Source organism: Chiloscyllium plagiosum, chromosome 3 (assembly GCF_004010195.1).
Source record: "Chiloscyllium plagiosum isolate BGI_BamShark_2017 chromosome 3, ASM401019v2, whole genome shotgun sequence".
Classification (NCBI taxonomy): Eukaryota; Metazoa; Chordata; class Chondrichthyes; order Orectolobiformes; family Hemiscylliidae; genus Chiloscyllium; species Chiloscyllium plagiosum.
Genome location: NC_057712.1, coordinates 28,249,668 through 28,270,003, shown reverse-complemented (window position 1 = coordinate 28,270,003; position 20,336 = coordinate 28,249,668). Strand labels below are relative to the sequence as shown.

The 20,336-nt window shown below is 39.7% G+C and overlaps 1 protein-coding gene across 6 annotated transcripts in view; it reads right to left on the bottom strand.

Moving 5' to 3' along the window:
• arhgef10 (Rho guanine nucleotide exchange factor (GEF) 10) overlaps positions 1-20,336 on the bottom strand; it is a 281,643-nt gene that overhangs the window by 7,001 nt on the left and 254,306 nt on the right. For all 6 annotated transcript variants that reach the window (XM_043679127.1, XM_043679118.1, XM_043679163.1 and 3 more), the window contains one exon: positions 5,089-5,211. In XM_043679127.1, the coding sequence (XP_043535062.1) occupies positions 5,089-5,211 (123 nt within the window). The remainder of the gene's footprint in view (positions 1-5,088; positions 5,212-20,336) is intronic.

Below are 20,336 nucleotides of genomic sequence, written 5' to 3'. Positions count from 1 at the left end.
CTAAAGTTCTTTTATACCCTTTAGCAATTTAGTTAACTCCATCTCATCAGTTATTTAAAACAGAAAACACAATTATTTTGAAAAACTCCTATACGCGATATTCTATTGAGCAAAGGTTTAGCTTAGGTCTAAAGAGTTTTGATCGAAATCATCATTGAGATCTTTTCTAATGAATCTTAAGCAGATAACAATCACTCTCTGCTATTACTCTAATTTTCTAAAGAAATAGATGATTTCTTTACAAGTTTTCTTAGAACGATACAGTACAGAAGAGGCCCTTTGGCCCATCAAGTCTCTACCATCAAAAATATACTACTACCTACATTAGACCAACCTTTCCTGTTCTAGGGCCATATGACACTTCAAGGACTCATCCAAGATTTTGAGGTTCCTCCCACCTTAACTGCTGTTCCAAGCAGTGCATTCCAGATCCCTATCACCCTCTGGGTGAAAACAAATTTTCCTCAAATGCCGTCTTAAACATTCTGCCTTCCACTTTAAAATTATGCCCCTTCCACAAACTCAATCTTATACAGCTCAGTCAGGTCCCCTCTCAATCTTCTCTGTTTCAAAGAAAGCTACCTGAGCTTATCCAGCCTGTCTTCTTGGCTGAAGTGCACCATCCCAGGCAACATTCTGGTGAATCTGCTTCGCACCCTCTCCAGTACAATCACACCCTTCCTATAGTGTGGTGACCAGAACTACACATGGCACTCCAGCTGCGGCCTAACCAAAGTTCTGCACAGCTCCAACATGCTCTCCCTGCTCTTATAATCCAACCCATGACTGATAAAGGCATGTGTCCTGCATGCCTTCTTAACTACATTATTAACCTATTCTTCTATTCCTCTGAGGTTCCTAATGTCTTGCCGTTCACTGAGTACTCCCTTGTCTTGTTCCTTCTTCCAAACTGCATCACCTCACATTTACCAGGATTAAATTCCATTGCCATTGATCTGCCCGTCTGTCCAATTTACATCTTCTTGTGATCTAACACCTTCCTCTTCATTGGCAACAACCCAGCCAATCTTAGTGTCATCCCCAAACTTATCATCCCTCCTACATTTTCATCGACATCACTTATGAATATCACAAAAAATAAGGGACCCAGCACTGATTCCTTTGGCACATCAAGCTTCAAACAACCTAAGCTTTTATCATCACCTTCTGCCTCCTATCACTAAGCCAATTTCGGATTCACCTTGCCAAGTTAACCTGGACCCCATGAGATTTTACTTTGTTTATCAGTTTCCCAAGTGAAAGCTTATCGAAGACCTTGCAGAAATTCATATAAGCTAAATCAACGGCCTTACTCTCATTCAAAAACTTGGTCACTTGGTTTTGTAGCAAAGTAACATGTGCAGCTTGACTGTGAAGCATTATTTCTGAGTAAAACGATTATTTCCCAACTTTTCATGCAAAGTTGCCCAATGTCATAAGAACATTCCATTTTGTATTAAGTAAAACTGTAGGGAACGAAAACAAAACCTTCAAATATTTAGAAATTGATTGTCAACTTAAATGTTTGCGAAGGAAAACTTGGAAGACTGTGAAGTTTCTAAAATGCGAGAAGCTATCATATGGCTTTTTTTTAGAAACTGGGTCACAAACACAGGGGTGGCAGTAAACCTTTGTAAACCCACATAGAAGCTGAGGGATACGAGAAATGATAATGAACAGGGGACACTAATCATCATGAGGAGGAAAATAGAAATGAAAAGACAAAGGTTCCCCAGGCAGTAAAAAGAAATACAGTATGCACAATAAAAATGATTGGAAGGGACTGATATGTTATCTTTTGACATGAGGCGCCATGTGAAGGGAGAATGCTGGAAACAAACTCAAAATATTAGCACTTGTGAGCACGCCTGGTGTGTTGAAAGAAAATGTTGCACCAATAGGTGGGATCACTAACAACCAGTAGTTTTGAATCTATGTACTACGGGTGAAAACATTGAGGATTATAGGGATCTTACATTCATGGATGAGGTCTCCACATCTTTGTCTGGTGAAGCAGCTAAACAATTATTCTAAGAGAGACAGAATCAGCACAACCACTGATGGTGGCAGGTAGCACAATGCGGATTGCATATTTTGAAATGGGACAGATAGGAAAAGAGTAATAAGCATACTATGCATCATAGTTTGTTGTTAAAATATCTAGTGTACTATGAATTGTTAGATTTTGGATACTGCTTTGGAAAACTCATCCCTTTGTTTCATCCTTTACAGGAGAGCTATTCTAAACACAAAGTTTATAAGGTTGTTATTTATGGCATTTTCACTTAACAGAAACATAGGAACTAAGTGACATGGAACTGGGAGCAGGATTAGGCTAATTGGCCCATCTTCATTATTCAATAATATCATTTAACAGAGTAAAATGGAGGAATAAGAGGGTCATGTGACTTCTGCCTAACAATGAGCTGGGCTACTTTGATTGGAAAAGGTGAAAGGGATGGTATGGTTGGGGTTGGGGTGTTGTTTCATTAGGAAGATATAACAAGAATTTCAATCTGGCAACTGGGACATTAGGAAGAGCACTTGTGGTGACTTTGAGGAGACTGTTAGTGTCTAATGAGGGTTTTTATGGAGCCAACAAGAATGCGAAACACAGGTGAATTTACTAGGCAGGTTGGGAATTTTGATTTCCCTATGCAGGCTGACATGCAGCATCTTGAAAATTACACTTGCCTATTCATACTGGAATATATTTAAATACCATGAATATTTATTAACATTAAACTGTTTTCAATAATGTTCTATTTATTCACAAACACATAATCATTTTGTGCAATTGTGTGTAATGTCAGCGGGATTCCTTGTTTAACGTTAATTCAAAAAGGAGGGGAGGAGGAGGATGAACTCTTACATGGAGGTCTCATGACAGGAAGGGATGAGTTTCTGGTGAAGGAGAGTGATGGAGTGTGTTTGGGGGCATGGAGAATTGGAAGACAGATCTGGGGAAGGACAGATGATAAGGTTGATAGCATGAAGGAGTGAATGGGCAAGAGGAGGTGGGGATGGTGATATTGAATGCAGTCTGTCAAGGAAAGAAAAGGCGGGTGTTGTCAGTACTGACCAAATTTATGTCCACTTCAGGGTCTTGGCTGTAGTGTCATACACACTAGGGCTGAAATTTCACCTACAACATTTCAAATATCACAGTTGTGATTACTCTCAGACAATTGTCTGTAGCTGCTTATTCTTGAAGTCCTATTGCTTTTACTCACATCTACTATTTTGTTGAGATTAGCATTATCAAACTGTGTGGCAGTATAGTTGAAGCCATTGCCACACCCACACTCTGAATTTTGATTTGCATAAATTGCAACAGGGTTTCCTTCTCCTGGGTTATCATCTAAAAATCTCAGCACATTCTTTTCTGAAATGTTCCGAAATGCAATTGTTCTTCCAAATATTTTTGCAGTATTTCTATATGCAATTTTGGATTCATCTTTAATGAAGCGTTGCATACATATTGATACATATACACTCCAGTGACACTAATAAAGCTTCCAGAAATCATAAAATATGTTCTGATAATGATTGTTTTGCAATTCAAGGCACAAAGCTATGATTCAGCTAATACAAGTAGTACTGCAAGGAGTGGCTGGATGTACTCCAATGCCATATTGATTGTTTCAGGATACAATTACTTTCTCTTTAATACCACAGTCCTCCAGGGGTCATTTCATTTCTGTCAGGACTAGATTTCAGAAGTATTCAGCTAAATCCATGCTTTTTATAGTCTAAAAAAGAAAGGTGACCTATTTGACTGAAGTTTCTTTACCACGCTGTTCTTTGTGATCTTCATAAAAAGAAAAATCATCAATTACCTTTAAACATTATGGCCAACATTAACTTTTATCTTCGCCCAATCTTCAGTATCCTTCAGTCCAAAAAGCGTTTGTTCCCACCATCCAGAAGACACATTATTCCAAATTTAATGTCAGCTTGTAACTCCCTTACCCATAATGCACCTTACTTCTTGAAAATTTACTATTCAGTTTATACTAAGAAAGGTAATCACTCACACTCTTCAAGATACATTGTTATTACCTTTACATCAGCATTTCCTAAAGGTTTATGGAAATGGAGCAATTACTTGGAATGTCAAAATGGCTGCTGCCTCCTGTGTATGTGCAGATGAGGCCAGTGATGTTAGCAGGCCATGATAGGCTTCAGAATGTGTTGATGCTTTGCAGCACACACAGTGATGTCAGCAGCACATGTTTGCACATGTACTGACTGCCCTGCATTTTTTAAAAAATGTTTTGCTTTGGCCACTTCCTCTTAGCATCTTTCACTGTTGCAACATTCTGTAGTCTCCTAGTTACGCATTTACAAACTTGCCACTGAGGAATGAAAGCAATACCTGAATATGGTCTCACTTTATGGCCTCTAATTGTACCTTCTAACATTAGAATAGCCTTGCTGCTTCATGTTACACTCCCTCTGAGCCCTTTGGGCTAATTCAGTCTAGGGCATAGTCACGGGCAGAAGTGCCAGTTGGTTCCTTGGGCTGTCTATCTTGTTACATTCTGACAGTTATTTATCCAGTTTGCTGAATATCTAAATTACTCAGCCCCCTCAAGGTAGCAGTATTAGTAAAATATATTTCTTAAATTTTATATCTGAAGTAGCATGTGGCATTCCAAATCAGACATTAAGAAGTCATTTTTAAAAATTCTGAGTCAGGTCCCTTATTTCAATGACAGCTGTATTCCAAATGGCTATTTTCATGCATTCTTCAATTGACAACTATCCAGGATTTCAGATCAAAAGTCCTGAATCTTTGATTCAGCATGGTAGAAATACATTTATGATATAGGAGACAGTGGTTTAAGAAGGTGACTCACTATCAACATTCAGTTTTCTTTTTGGAGTGCATGTACAATAATTTAAAATTAATCTACTTGTGCACAGAATCACTGCATAGACATGCAACTTAGAGGAAACACAGCCAACATCACCTTAAGGGCAATTAAGAATAGGCATTAAACCCACTTACATCCCATGAATGAATTGGAAGCTACATCATCTTCAACTTTTATAAAAATCAGCTCCAGTCAAAGATATTCTCACCTGTAACTTTAGGTATGCCCTGCAATCGAGGAACTGGCAAAGCCACAATGATACCCAGGTTGGTTCCAACCAACAGTAGCCCATGACAGACTAGGAGACTGGTCACAGTAACCCGTTGCTGTCCTGGAATATTAGACAAAAACAAACATGCAAATATGTTAAATCAAAATAAAAACAAAATTGCAGCAGAGCCCCACTAACTACATGCTGGAAAAGCTCAGCAGGTCTGCCAGCATCTGCGGAAAGAAATCAGAGTTCACATTTCAGGTCCAGTGCCCCTTCCTCAGTACTCAAGTTGAGAACTCAAACTTGAGTTCTGAGGAAGGGTCACTGGGTCCGAAACGTGAACTCTGATTTCTCTCCACAGATGCTGGCAGTCCTGCTGAGCTTTTCCCTCAATTTCTATTTATGTCTCTGGTTTATAGTATCCACATTTCTTTCAGTTTTCTTTTACGCATTAACTAAATTCCTATTATACACCATCCTAACTCTGAGCGTTTTTACAAAAGAGAACAGTACAAAGAACCCATTGTACAATTTCCTCCTTATTTGTTGGCCTATTATGGGTGACTAAAGCTAGATTTTGTTTCATTTCTAGTCATTTTTCTTTCAGTGCTGATTCTGACTTGATAGCAGTATATGTCAGAAAGTACTTTATTAAACATAGTTACTTCAGCAACATCTTGATGTTGTGAATGACATGACACAAGTGCAAATTACTGGAGTGACCTTACAGCATTTCTGTACTATTGAGGCAAGATCAAGATGGCAGTACTATGGAGTATTTATCAATTCCTATTGTCTGTAGAGGCTTGTGGCCTCCCATTTTGATGGCAAACTTTTGCATCATATTTTCAATTGAACCTCAAATGCCACACACAGAAACTTGCAACAAACTATGATGGAAAAGGTGGCGAATGTATTAACTAAAAATGAGGAAAAAAAAAAGAAAAAATAATCCAATAAAGAGCTAGGAATGTGAAAACGCAATGGGACAACATCAAAGGTTCTAAATGATATCGACTGCTATGAAAATCAAGTGAAAAGTCCAGTGAGGTCTTTCTCAACATTTGGAGGTGCCAGTTTTGGACTGGGGTGTACAAAGTTAAAAATCACACAACACCAGGTTATAGTTCAAAAACAGCAAGAATCTATGTAAGATGATGTAAATCCTATTTTTAGAATCAGTCTGAACATTGGGACACAGACAGACAGACTTGAACCTCACACCTTCAATGCATTATCTGAGCTGACATGGCACCTACTGTTAAAGTTCAGTTGAGAATGTAACTTTAAAAAATGTTCTGACCCTTACATCTGAAAGAACTGAAACCAACTTGGTCATTCTAAAAGCTGAGAGACTTAGCAAACAATCCAGATCTTTTTCAATATATCATTTCAGTTGCATCACACTAAACTTTTGCTATAAATTCTGTGTCTTACAATCGCGTACTTCACAACCACCTGATGGAGCAGCGCTCTGAAAGCCAGTGTTTCCAAATAAACATGTTGGACTATAACCTGGTGTTGTGTGATTTTTCACTTTCCAAACATTGGGAGCAACGGTTCCATTTTTCTAACAGAATGACAGGTGTCGAAAAAAGATTCTCACTGGGGAGCTGTGGGATGCTAATTAATGTTGGTCACTGCTCATTATTACCTTGATTAACACTGATTCTCATCCTATTAATTGCAGGTTCCTTCTCTCCCATGCACCAGATAGAAACTAGGTGCCAAGAATTCCTGACAGAGCAGGTACCTGGGGACTCCAGCTTGCACCTCTTTCATTACAAACTCCAGCACTAATGTACTTGGGTACACGATGTATCGCATCCAACAAATCCACACCATTACAGCACATTATTAATCGACTCATAGTATGTTTATGCTTTGCCAGGCTGCACTTTGGAGTGCATTGACACTACTCATTGCAATGCCGCTACAATTTGAGTACAGGAACAGGTATGGCCTCACAGAATGGAAAGTACTACACTGCAGGTTTGCTTGCTTGCTCACCTTTAAAGAGAAATATCGCCTTGTGCAGCTGCCTTGCACACTAAAGGCAAACAGGACTTGCTTGACACACGGTTTCAGTAGATGTGAGCTAGGTGGAATGATCACTCATTCACTATCGAATACTTGTTGCTCAACAAGCCGGCAGATTGTATTCTGGGAGAGAAGTGAATGCTCCGTTGTTTTTTTTTTGCTTTCAGTGATTGCAAAGGAAAGTTTTCTTTTGTGTTGCTTGAAGGTTTCCCTGAACGTGATGGCCCCACAGTGAAGAATGATCAGATGCTGGGCTAGAGTGGGCACTGGGGAAAGATTAGCAGGAGAGGGCTGTAATGATGATATGTGCATATGAACTGGTGAGGTGTGTGGCCTGGCAATTAAATGGCAAATGGGGTAGTAATGTGCTATTGTATGTGCAAGTAAATATCAACTATGCTGCCTTGGTGCTGTGAGAAGCATTGGTTTGCGCCCATTTGTCAACAGAAAAGGGCAATTCTGGACTGCCAATGCTTGATCAGGTATAAACTTCTCAACTGGTGCCACCAGAGACACCAATTTATTTAGAGTTTACACCATGGTGCTTTCATCCAGCTATGGTAAGTGGTAGAATCGGGTTAGCTTTGGTCGAGAGGAGCACTTTGGATTGGGGTAGATAGTTAATGAGGCTAATGTGGGATGATATTGTGAGAAAACACCATGGGGTGACACGGTGGCTCAGTGGTTAGCACTGCTGCCTCTCAGTGCCAGGGACCCAGGTTCGATTCCAGCCTTAGGTGACTGTCTGTGTGAAGTTTGCACATTCTCCCAGTGTCTGCATGGGTTTCCTCTCACAATCCAAATATGTGCAGGTCAGGTGAATTGGCCAAGCTAAATTGCCCATAGAGTTCAGGGATGTGTAGGTTAGGTGCGATAGTCAGGGGTAAAATGTAGGGGAATGGGTCTGTGTGGGTTACTCTTTGGAGGTTCGGTGTAGACTTGCTGGGCCAAATGGCCTGTTTCCACATTGTAGGGATTTTATGAGAAACCCTCCATAAATGTTGGTGAAAATAACATTTAGCCAAAATATCTGAACAGTCAGCCTAATGAGAAAGTCATCTCTTCCCCATGGCACACATGTCGAAGACCAGTAAGCATAAGCTTAAGGCAAGGAGCAAGTGATTTAGAGAAGATATGTGAAATAATTTTTTCATCCATAGGGAGGTTAAAATACTCAACGTTCTGTCTAAGCGGTGGGGGGCAGATACTCCTGCAAAATGTAAGCAGATTGAGATGAATACTTAAAAAAACTAGGGCATAGTAGGCTATGGACCAAGTGCAGGCAAATGGAATTAGAATAGTTGGGTGTTTGTCAGTTGGCAAAGACATATGGGTTCAAGGGCCTGTTTCTGTGGGTATAATTCTATGATATAGATCGCTGTTACAACTGGATGATTTCTTTTTAAGGTATGTTTTCCTTATACTCAGAGAACATCCCTGAATAAGATGCTGATTAAGTCAACATCAGTGAGGAGAGGGTACTATAATCCCTAATTTAGCATAAGCAATTTCAAAGGAGATCATCTAGCATATTGAAAACTTGATCTGGATTAACCAAGCAAAACAGGCAAGAATGCAGATAATAACAAAATGAAATTCAGGTCAAACTAAAATAATTGCATTTTTTAACTGAGTGAAAAAAACAATTCAAAGAAATCAGTTGTAAAAGTTTAATTCTACAGTAAGTAATTGAATGATGCAGAACACGTTATAAATGTGCCAATGCTAATCAAGAGAGAGAAATTACTACCGGTGTGTTAATTAAAGTTTAACACAATTTAACAAGTAGCATAAGCTATTCCAACATTACAAACCATTTTCATTAACCTATTTCTTCTCTCTTAAGGGGCTGCAATAAAACTATTTCTACACAGTCCCTCAGCAGAGTAAATGTTTTATTTTTAATTTGATTTAATCTTCTTTTTAAAAAAATCTATCTTTTAGTTTTACTCTCAAGAGGAATGTGCTCCTTGGTTTGTTTGAAATTTCTATGAGCCATTTATTCAACCTATCATCTCCAACATATATTCTATATTTGAAAGATTGCTCTTTTTCTTTTACCTTGAATAGCAGTTGCACACATTCCAGGTAAAATGCCAACAGTTTCCAACATCAGAAAGCGAAATCCTAATACCGAAAGCTATGAGGGATCTAATTTTGAAGTACTTTCAAAAACAACAATCATGTCTGAGACATTACTAACACTAATCAATATCCTCACAAAAGAGGAATAAGGCTGAATCTTCAGTTTCTCTAGCTAAATGCAAGTTGCATCGAATCTTTTGGAGGGATATCTGCTGAAAGGCCTGGCAAGATTTCTCACTGTATCTTACAAAATGCCCCTCAGTAACTTCCTACCTCACCCCTAGATGTCCACCATTCCAATTGTCTGATTCCAGCTGCATTCCCAAGACAACTTGCCACTCACAGGATATCCGCTGCAAGACTGGCATACGTTACATCCATGCTATCTTTAAAAGGTTACTATCCAGCCAGAGGAACACTGGCACTGTGAGGCTGCCCTGTTGAGTCAAAATGTTTCCAGATGATGCCCAGATACAGAACTGGCTCAAAGGTAGAAGACAGAGAAAGTGATGGAGGGTTGTTTTTCAGAATGGAGGCCTGTAACCAGTGGAGTGCCACAAGGATCGGTGCTGGGCCCTCTACTTTTTGTCATTTATATAAATGATTTAGATGAGAGCATAACAGGTTTAGTTAGTAAGTTTGCAGATGACACCAAAATTGGAGAGCGAAGAGGGTTATTCTCAGATTAAAACAGGATCTTGAACAGATATGCCCAATGGGCTGAGAAGTGTCAGATGGAGTTTAATTCAGATAAATGCGAGGTGCTGCAAATCTTAGCAGGACTTATACACTTAATGGTAAGTTGCTAGGGCATGTTGCTAACAAAGAAACCTTGGAGTGCAGGTTCATAGCTCCTTGAAAGTGGAGTCGTAGGTAGATAGGATAGTGAAGAAGGTGTTTAGTATGCTTTCCTTTATTGGTCAAAGTATTGAGTACAGGAGTTGGGAGGTCATGTTGCGGCTGTATAGGACATTGGTTAGGCCACTGTTGGAATATTGCATGCAATTCTGGTCTCCTTCCTTTCGGAAAGATATTGTGAAACCTGAAAGGGTTCAGAAAAGATTTACAAGGATGTTGACAGGGTTGGAGGATTTGAGCTATAGGGAAAGGCTGAACAGGCTGGGGCTATTTTCCCTGGAGCATCGGCGGCTGAGGGGTGACGTTATAGAGGTTTACAAAATTATGAGGGGCATGGATAGGATAAATAGACAAAGTCTTTTCCCTGGGTCAGGGAATCCAGAACTAGAGGGCATAGGTTTAGGGTGAAAGGGGCAACTTTTTCACAGAGGGTGGTAAGTGTATGGAATGAGCTGCTAGAGGATGTGGAGGAGGCTGGTACAATTGCAACATTTAAAAGGCATTTGGATGGGTGAGTGAATAGGAAGTGTTTGGAGGGATATGGGCCGTGTGCTGGCACGGGGGACTAGATTGAGTTGAGGTACCTGGTCTACATGGACTGGTTGGACCGAAGGGTCTGTTTCCACATTGTACATCTCTAAAACTTTTAATGTCTGTGCTGCCTACCCACTTGGGAAACCTTACTAGGTTACCCAAAAGCTGCAGCAGTGCAGATTCGCTATGGGGATCCAGCTGCCTCATGATTAGATTAGATTACTTTAGATTAGATTATATTATATTAGATTAGATTACTTTACAGTGTGGAAAAAGGCCTTTCGGCCCAACAAGTCCACACCAACCCACCGAAGCGTAACCCACCCAGACCCATTCCCCTACATTTACCCCTTTACCTAACACTACGGACAATTTAACACAGCCAATACACCTAACGTGCACATTTTCGGACTGTGGGAGGAAACCGGAGCACCCGGAGGAAACCCGGGGAGTTTCCCCGCAGACACGGGGAGAATGTGCAAACTCCACACAGACAGTCACCTGAGGCGGGAATTGAACCTGGGTCTCTGGCGCTGTGAGACAGCAGTGCTAACCACTGTGCCACCGTGCCGCTCATGAATACCATTGTTTGTCTGCACCCTCAACTTCTGCTGGAGATGTGCACACACTTGCACTTCATTGCCATAGTTGGCCCTCAGGACTGAAGGTATGGTAACAGAGAGATGGGTTACCTGGCAAGCACCCCGCCTGCCCCATCCTTGCAAGGAGACAGGGCACTGCCAGGAGGCATCTTGCCAGAGGAGGAACCACACATAGGTCAATCACAAGTCTGCATGTTGGTTACACATGCTCCCTCTCTCTGCTTCCCCTCTGTGCCTTGGAAACTCAGGTCAAGAAGGGTGATGTCTCTCATGTCCAGATCGCTGTTCCAATTCTGTCAGAAATCTTGCCACAGGTCACATCAGTAAGATCACTAGGAATCCAGCCACAGTGAATGATGATTTTACATTCCTCAAATCGACTGCAAGTTAAAGCTTTCCCAAAAAGAAGCTAGCTTGAATTTGGAGTAGAAATATTTTAATGCAGCATTTTATGTCCTGTGTATAACAGTCAATTCAGTATTCCTGACATTGTACTCATTCAATAGAGGCAAGAACATTATTCTCATTTGTGTCAAGTGGAATTTCATGTGGCTTCTGTTTATTGTGAAAATACCGACTGGTTTGTCATGCACTTGTACCTGCTCCAAATCTAATGCATTCTCATCTTATTGTTCAAACAGTTTGGAAGATTACATAAGCAAAAGTCAGTAAAATATAAAAATCCATCTAAACCTAATACCTGATTTCCAACAAAAACAGAAATTGCTGGAGAAACACTGCTGGTCTGGCAACATACATGGAGAAAAAACAGTCAACATTTTGGGTCTCAGCTCCTCTGTTCTGCCAAATTATATTCATAGTATGTGTTTTAAAAAATATTTTAATATTTAATTTTTTAATGATATTAACATCTTCGTGAAAAAAGAAGTGAATGTAAAGTATTTGCAAATTGTTGTGGTTAAACTTGAAACTTTTCCATAACATAGATGCAAGCTGGTCAAGTTTTGAGAGGCTGTGTCTTCTAATGTCAATTTGAAGGACACTTTACAGTCCTGAATATTATACTGAAGCATATTATGATATAGAGCACTTCTATCTAATCAGCACTTATTTCATTGAAACATTGCAAACCACTTCAAACAATGAATTGCTTTCGAACCATGGTGATTTGTATAAACCATGGTAGCATTCTTCACCAGATACATCCATACATGTTGATTACTATTTTTCTGGTAGAAGAACAAGAGTGATTGAGGAGTCAATACTGGTTGGTGAGAGGGTTAGGAAGACCAAGGTGGACAGCAAAGGTAGGCACAACCTATTAGGGTTAGGTGTCCATTCTGGCCAGCTACAAACCACTGAAATTCCTCAGCTAACAGTTCCAAACAAATTGCTGGGATCACACCCACCAATACCTCCCTCCCCTATCTCCACAGGCAGACCCATGCAGGATGGGATCAGGAGTGACAGAGGAGAATGGCATCTCACGTCCAAAAGACAGTGAATGTACTTGCTACTAAGTGACCCTGGGAGGAGGAGGAACCTCCTAAGTTCCATTCCCAAACACAGTACCCATTGGCCTTGAACAAATTACCTTTGGCATTTGAGAAGAAAACAAAATCTGATTTCCTGGCTGTACCGATGGGCTGCATTTTAACTGGAACTAAGAGTCCAATGATAACCAGGAATACGTTGTCAATTGTCAGGAAAAACCCATCTGGTTCACTAATGTCCCTTAGGGAAGGAAACTGCCATCCTTACTGGTCTGACCTACATGCTATGTGGTTGACTCTTAATAGCCCACTGGGCAATTAGTGAAAGGCAATAATGGTCTAGTCAGTGACGCCCACATCCCATGAAGGATCATACAAAAAAACTCATGTTGAGACAAGAGCATGTTATCTGGTTGGCTGTACCATTCACAGTTGATAAGATGAATCCTGATTCAGCTAAGAGTAGTAATATTGTGTGCAGGGAGCCATTCCCTTGCTGAGCTCCTTCCCAGGATTTACCACGACAAAGGCAAGTCTCCCACAAATGGCTGAAATCCTTGTTTCTTGCTAGAGTTATTGCAAAACATCAGGAGTTTTTAACCCCTGGGATGTGATTCATTTTGGGAAGAAAAACACAGAGTTGACAAAAGGCACAATTCCCTCAGGGGTACAAGAGCAGAGGGATCTAGAGACAGGGTATAGGTCCATAAAGCATTGAAGATGGCAGCAGAGGTTGAAAATGTGGTTAGTAAAACATACAGTATCTGTCCTAGCTTTTATTAGCAGGAACATTAAGTAGGGTTAAACATACGCAATGCAGTGCCTTGTCCTCAAATGGAGTACTATCTCCAGTTCTGGGCATTACATTTAAGCTATTGTGTGCACAATTTTCCTGAGTGGTGAAAAAATAAATCATAAAAATGGTCCCAGGGATTAGAAAATTCAATTAAATTGATAGATTAGAGGAGTCTGGATCTGTTTTTGTGAAAAAAAGGAAAGTTGAGAGGACATTTGATAAAGGTGCAGAAGTACAGGAGTACAGTGAAAAGTGTATGAAGTCGCCAAATAATTGATAACAAGTGGCCCAAATTTAAAGTAATTAGCAAAGAAAGAACATTTTCATGCAGCAAGTTGTTAGGATTGAAATACACAAGCTTTATATGTTTGGAGGTAGAAACATTTGAGACTTCGAGAGTTAATTTGATTGTTATCAGAAAAGCAAGAATATGCAGGACTCAGTGGAGAAGTGGGGTGTGGCAATGAGTAATTTGCTCCTAAGTAGAGGTGGGGCAGGCATGATGGGACAAATGGCTTGCTTCTGTGCTGTTAGTGTGGCTGTGATTAAAACGGTAATTGGGATTTGGTTATTCATCTCAGAAGAATTCATATATTGCCAATATTTATTACTCTAGTAATACTATTACAGGCTTAGAATTGTGTCTGCTGTGGTGGTTCTTGGGACAACTGTCCATGTTTCTTTGCATTTTTTTCTTTCACTCATGGGACATGGACACCACTGGCTCACCAGTATTTACTGCCCGTCCCTAGGTGCTTTTGAGAAGATGGAGAAGAGTTACCTTCTTGAATCGCTGCAGTCCACGTGCTGTAGGTTGACCTACAATGCCCTTAGTGAGGTAATTCCAGAATTTTGACCCAGTGATGGTGAAGGATCAGTGGTATATTTCCAAGTCAGGATGATGAGTAGCTTGGAGGGAAACCTGAAGGTGGTAGTGTTCCCACACATTTGCTGCCCTTGTCCTTCTAAATGGAAGTGGTTTTCAGTTTGGAAGGTGCTGTTTAAAAGGTGTTTGGTTAGTTTCTGTGGTACATCTTTAGATAGTACACACTACTGATACAGAGCATCAGCCATGGAGGGAGTGGTTGCTTGTCGATGTGGTGCCAATCAAGCAGGTTGCTTCATCCTGAATGGTGTCAAACTTGAGTATTGTTGGAGCTGCACCATTCAGGCAAATGGGGAATATTCTATCTCACTCCTGACTTGTGCCTTGTAGATGGACAGGCTTTGGAGAGTCAGGAGGTGAGTTACTCATTGCAGTATTCCTAACTTCTGACCTGCTCTTGTAGCCATTGAGTTTATATGGCAAGTCCAGTTGAATTGCTGGACAATGGTAATCCTCAGGATGTTGATAGTGGGGGATTCAGTGATGATAACACCATTGAATGTCAAGGAGCGATGGTTAGATTGTCGTTTATTGGAGATGGTCATTGCCTGGCATTTGAGTGATACAACTGTTACTTGCCACTTGTCAGCCCAAGCCTGGATATTGTCCACATTTTGTTGCATTTGAACATGGACATGAATATGCAGAGAGATGTGAAATGGTAACAAAGGCATTTAAGGAAATGCATAGAGCCATGAATGGGGTCGATGAACAGGGAAAATATGGGATGCTACAAAGAAGCCCAATAGGCTTTCAGCCAAGGAGGAAGGTGGGAAGAGAGAGTGTCTTTCAGTGATACCTTCTGAAAAGTGCAAGACCAGTAATTGACTCAACCAGGTACAAGGGATTATGAGAATATTCCGTGATTGACTTAGGTGCCAACATTCAAAATGTAGCCAGCAAATTAATTGTGGAACCCTGTCAGTGCATGAACTATACTTAAAATACATGCTTTGTGGTTTCTAAGTGAATCACCACTTACGTGAATGATTGCATAGTTTTAAAAAAAAATCAGCAGACTTGAGTACATCCCCAGCACCATTTCTATTGCTGTAGATTGAAGATGAACTTTATTCATTGTTACCAGCAATTTAATGCTATTTAAATTAAGGATGCCACTGCAAGGAGTGGTCAATAAAGGAAGATCCTTGCATGAGATCAGTAAACATAAATTGCTTTTACACAAATTCAAAAGAGCTGGATTTGATGTTACAATCTAGATTGCTTCTAATACCTGCCACTAACCCACAGTGGGCAGGAGATCAATAAAATAAAAACTGGAGGAAGAAACATATGCCCTGCCTACTGGTTTGTGTCACCATTTTCATAACAGAAATTTGTGAACTGTGCCCATTATGACCACAAGACCTGAGAGAGAGAGAGAGCATAAAGTATTTTAAAAGCTTTATTTCTTTGTTTATTTTAAAATTAAATTTGTTGGACTAAACATAGCTGCTACTGATCATGTGCTTTGTAAATTGGATCCAGAAAGTTGAGAATGGACTAAATCTTTCAGTATTACAACTTCATATTGTGGTACTTTTATCAATTTTGAAAGGAATTGTGTAACCTCTTCTCTGGATTGCTGAACCTACCTGAATCTGACTTCACAGATAAAAGAACACCTACAGGACACCACACTCAGGATCTGACACAACAACCATGTGAATTAATATTCATTTTTTAAAATTGTAAACGGTTTCTTTTCCTTCTTCTTCGTTGTTTGCTTGTGTAAGTGTATGCGATGTGACAGCCATCCAGCGCTACCCCCAGGTTCAAATACATGAATAAACCAATTTTGATTTAACCCTAAAAGGTGTCTGTTGCCTGTCACTTTAAAAATTGGACTTAACAAACAGATGGACTGGAAAACACAAAGTCTATTTCAAATTAAAAAGTAAAATTAAAATATCTCTGCTTACTCACAGTAGGCAAGAAAAATAAATGAGTTAAATTGATCTCTCTCCCTTGTTCCAGAGAGATGGACACTACATTATCATCTTTAAGTTAAGCTCCTACATTGGGAAATTGGCAGTGAAACGAAGGTAATTCCTGCAAGTTGATTCTTTTTACATCACTCCGTGTGAGACAAGAGGAGAGGATAGCTTTCCCACCAGGGCCCTCAAGAATACCTGTGTCCACCTTTCTACCGATCATAGCCTCTCCTCACCAGTGCAATTTGTGATCGTCATTGACTGAGCACCAACACCTTGGTATCTCCTTGTTGGCCAACTCTGCAATCCAGCAAACCACTTGACTATTAAGGCCAGTCCCCAATAGGTCTGGCTGTTAGCCTTCCTGCCAGCCAGCCAATTAGCCTGTCAACTTGTCTGGCTGCTGGGCAGTGTCCCCAAGGAGAAAATGAACATGGGATCCTGCCATCAATATTAGTACGACCCAAGTCCCTGAGATTTCCTTGAACCACAACTCTGTCCCCTGCTGCTTCACAACCTCTCATAAATATATGGCTAATATCTATGATATCTGGTGGCCAAGCAACATGAAGGCTGTGTACTGCAAAAGAATTAGAAAACATGAGTGAAGATCTGGGTCACTGAGCACAAGGCTATATAAATATTCTAAAGGCATGCCTAATATCATTTAAGAATTGAAAGTAAAATGTAACTGGTGCATTATACACGTACACATTTGTACGTGTATTTTTTTAATACATTTTTACCAACAACATGTACGAAAATTTAAGGAAAGCAGATAGTCATTTAATTTACTGAAGTTCATAACTAGATTGCTCAGTCAAACCAAGAGCAGTTTGCACTTCTAATAGTTTTATCTTTACCACTCAGGCAGATCTTTCGAAATGTTTATTATTTATTTGAGTACATCATTTGACTGAGTATGGTATCAAAGAGCATGTAAATGTGTGGTAAAAGTGAAGTCAATAGCAATCTAAGGGAAAATACTTCATGGTTGAATTGATACTTAACACAAAAGAAATGTTTTGAACTTGAAATATCTTTCCTCAAAACTAAACATCTTTACATATCCAAACTTTACTTTCAAAAGCAGAGCATGCACCGAAAGATAAAACAAAAGACCTACAGTACCAGTAATTACACATGGATAGTACTGAAGTGCTAAATGTTAAAATTAGCTTAAAAAAAACAGGAAGCAGCACATGCTTTATAAATCAAAGGAAATTCAGAAGACAGGAAACATCTGCAACTGAAGTATCAACATTTTGTTACTCTATACAATTTAATGGAAAAAAAGTTAAAGTAACTTTCAGAGAATTCACAACCAAAATGAAATAGGACTCTACTGAGACATAACAGATAACCTCTTGTGATATCAGTGATATAGCAACTGAACCAGATCCATGCTTTTCCTAAAGCCATATTATACACAAATGAGTTTTGCACAGTCTATAGCCTCACTCAGGATCTGACACAACTGATTCTTATACACTTCTGAACAATAGCGAAATGAGATGAACAGATTTCCAGATTGGACATCTGCTCTGTAATGCTTTCCCTTATATGAGTACAGGAGAATGCACGGAACACGAATTGGCCATTCAACAAAGATTGTCCACTCAAGCTTATGGACTTTTCCATCACTCATTCTACCTATTGTGATTTTGAAGAAGTGTTGTTGCAGTTTATCCTTATCCTGTATTATCTACAAGCACAAATAAAACAAGACTCTGGACTACATCTACATCTTACATCATTGTTGCCTTGATCATCTGTGATTAAATTAAGAGACAGTCTGATGCTATAATTTGATCTCCTCCTGGTGAATACCTAAATAGCCTTTAAAACTACCTGCCTTGAGAGAATTTGTGGTGCATCATGAGATGATCTTCTGAGGTTGTGGATTAGAGAGATTGTTAGTCTAGAGTGGAATGGGAGCTTTAAAAAGCTACACCTAATTATGGAACATCACATTAACACGTGATGCAATTGAACTGTTTTAAATAATTTTTTAATGTAAATTACAGGAAGACAGAACATACTCTGCAAACTTTTTTCCCTTAAAAAGCTGAAACTGTTTATTTTCAAAAAGCTACATAAATATTACTGCAGTGTTGAAAAAAGATAAGAAGAGAAATAATTCTCTGGTACAACAAACAGGGGTAGAACTCATACAATTAAAGGTCTTGGGTTGTTTTGTAGAGCAGAGGGACCTAGGGGTTTAGGTACACAATTCTTTGAAGTTTATGTCACATATAGACAAGGTGGTGAAAAAGGTATTTAGCACGCTTGCCTTCATTGCTCCTCAGTACTTTGAGTATCAGAGTTAGGAAGTCATGTTGACGTTGTGCAGGACATCGATGAGGCCTCGTCTGGAATACTGTGTCCAGTTTGGTCGCCCAATTATAGGAAGTGTATTAATAAGCTGGAGAGGGTTCAGAAGAGATCTACCAGGGGATGTTGCCAAGTATGGAAGCTTTGAGTTATAAAGAAAGGGGTTGGCTCTAGGCTGGGACTTTATTTACTGGAGTGTTAGAGGCTGACAGGCAACCTTATAGAAGTTTATAAAATAAAGAGGGGTTTAGATAGAGTTAATTGTAGTTGTCTTTTTTGTTGGGTTTCACAGAGGGTTTCTCTCAGTGAGCCTGAGTGAGACCTCTTTCTGCATTTTACTAAGCTTTTCTCATTAACAATCTGCCAATGTGAGCCACATTCTACGACCTGCTATTGTCAGAAGAACTCACCACTCACTGAATACCCAGCAAGTGACAGCATCTTTGGTGCACGTTTCATTTTTTTTAACTTCTGTTACTAAGGTAGGCACTGTGGTACAGTGACTTAAACACCTTTCACTTTTTTTGGTAAAAAAATACAAGTGCCAATAAATGACTATTCTATTTTATTTAAAAGGCTGGCATGCATATACACAAGCCCTGATTTTCTGAAGCTTTTCTACTCATCAAAGGTCAGTCTTTTCGAAGTTGACCAAGAAGGGGAAAGCGGTGCCATCACTCCCTAACAGACGCCTACAGGTTCTAATGGACAGGGTAGTCCAGAGGAAGACAGACCTCTTGCTGCAGGGCCAGAAGAGGCGGCCGCGCCACCATGTCCTGGCAAAATGTTCTGAGATTGCCATCTGGATCAGCACCATATCCAGAGGAATGGCCATCAGTATCACAAGAAGATCAATGATTTTCTCTACTACACCATGGTAAGTGCCAAACTCTTCTCAATGCTATCTCACATTCACTCTATAACTTGGTGTTGTGCAATGTTTAACTGCATCCCATGAAAGAATATATGTACCCACTAAAATTTAAGAAAGAATTCACTAGCTAGTCAAAACCTGACATGTTTTTGGAAAAGGGAAACGAAAAACAAGGCAGGCTTCAAAGTTATATTATGTGATTTCATTTGGTGATGAAAGTGATTAAACTCTGTTCCATGAAAATCTAATTAGCAAAATAAAAAAGAATCATACTGATCAAAAGTAACAAAAATTTCTTCGGTACAGTATTCCTCACTGAAACTTTGAAAACCACTTAATTAACTGACAACACATGAAAATGTGTGAAAATTAGTCCTATACAAATTATATAGCCAGGCTTCATTTCGACCAGAAGCCAAATAACGCATTCATGACTAAAACATTAGCTGGCTAAAGCAGGTTAAGAAAGGCTGAATTTATCAAGAAGTTCCACAGTTGTGAAGGAAATGGAAAGTTCAAGGCTGACCATCACAATACAGTAGCAAAGAGAACTGCAGCTGTGTTAATGGGCGTCAATACACATCCTATACAATAGGTGAGTAAATATCCTGTGTATGTAAAGGGGTGGATGGGCTCACGTTATTTCATTAACTATTTGCTACTTCCTCATAGATTCTGATGGCACCATTCACTGTCTATATTTTAGGGCATTTTTTGTTGCTTTCCACTTTCTGCCCTTTTGCAGCACATTCCATGGAAAGTGAGGACTGCAGATGCTGGACAGTCAGAGTCGAAAAAGGTGGCGCTGGAAAAGCACAGTGGGTCGGGCAGTATCCTAGGAGCAG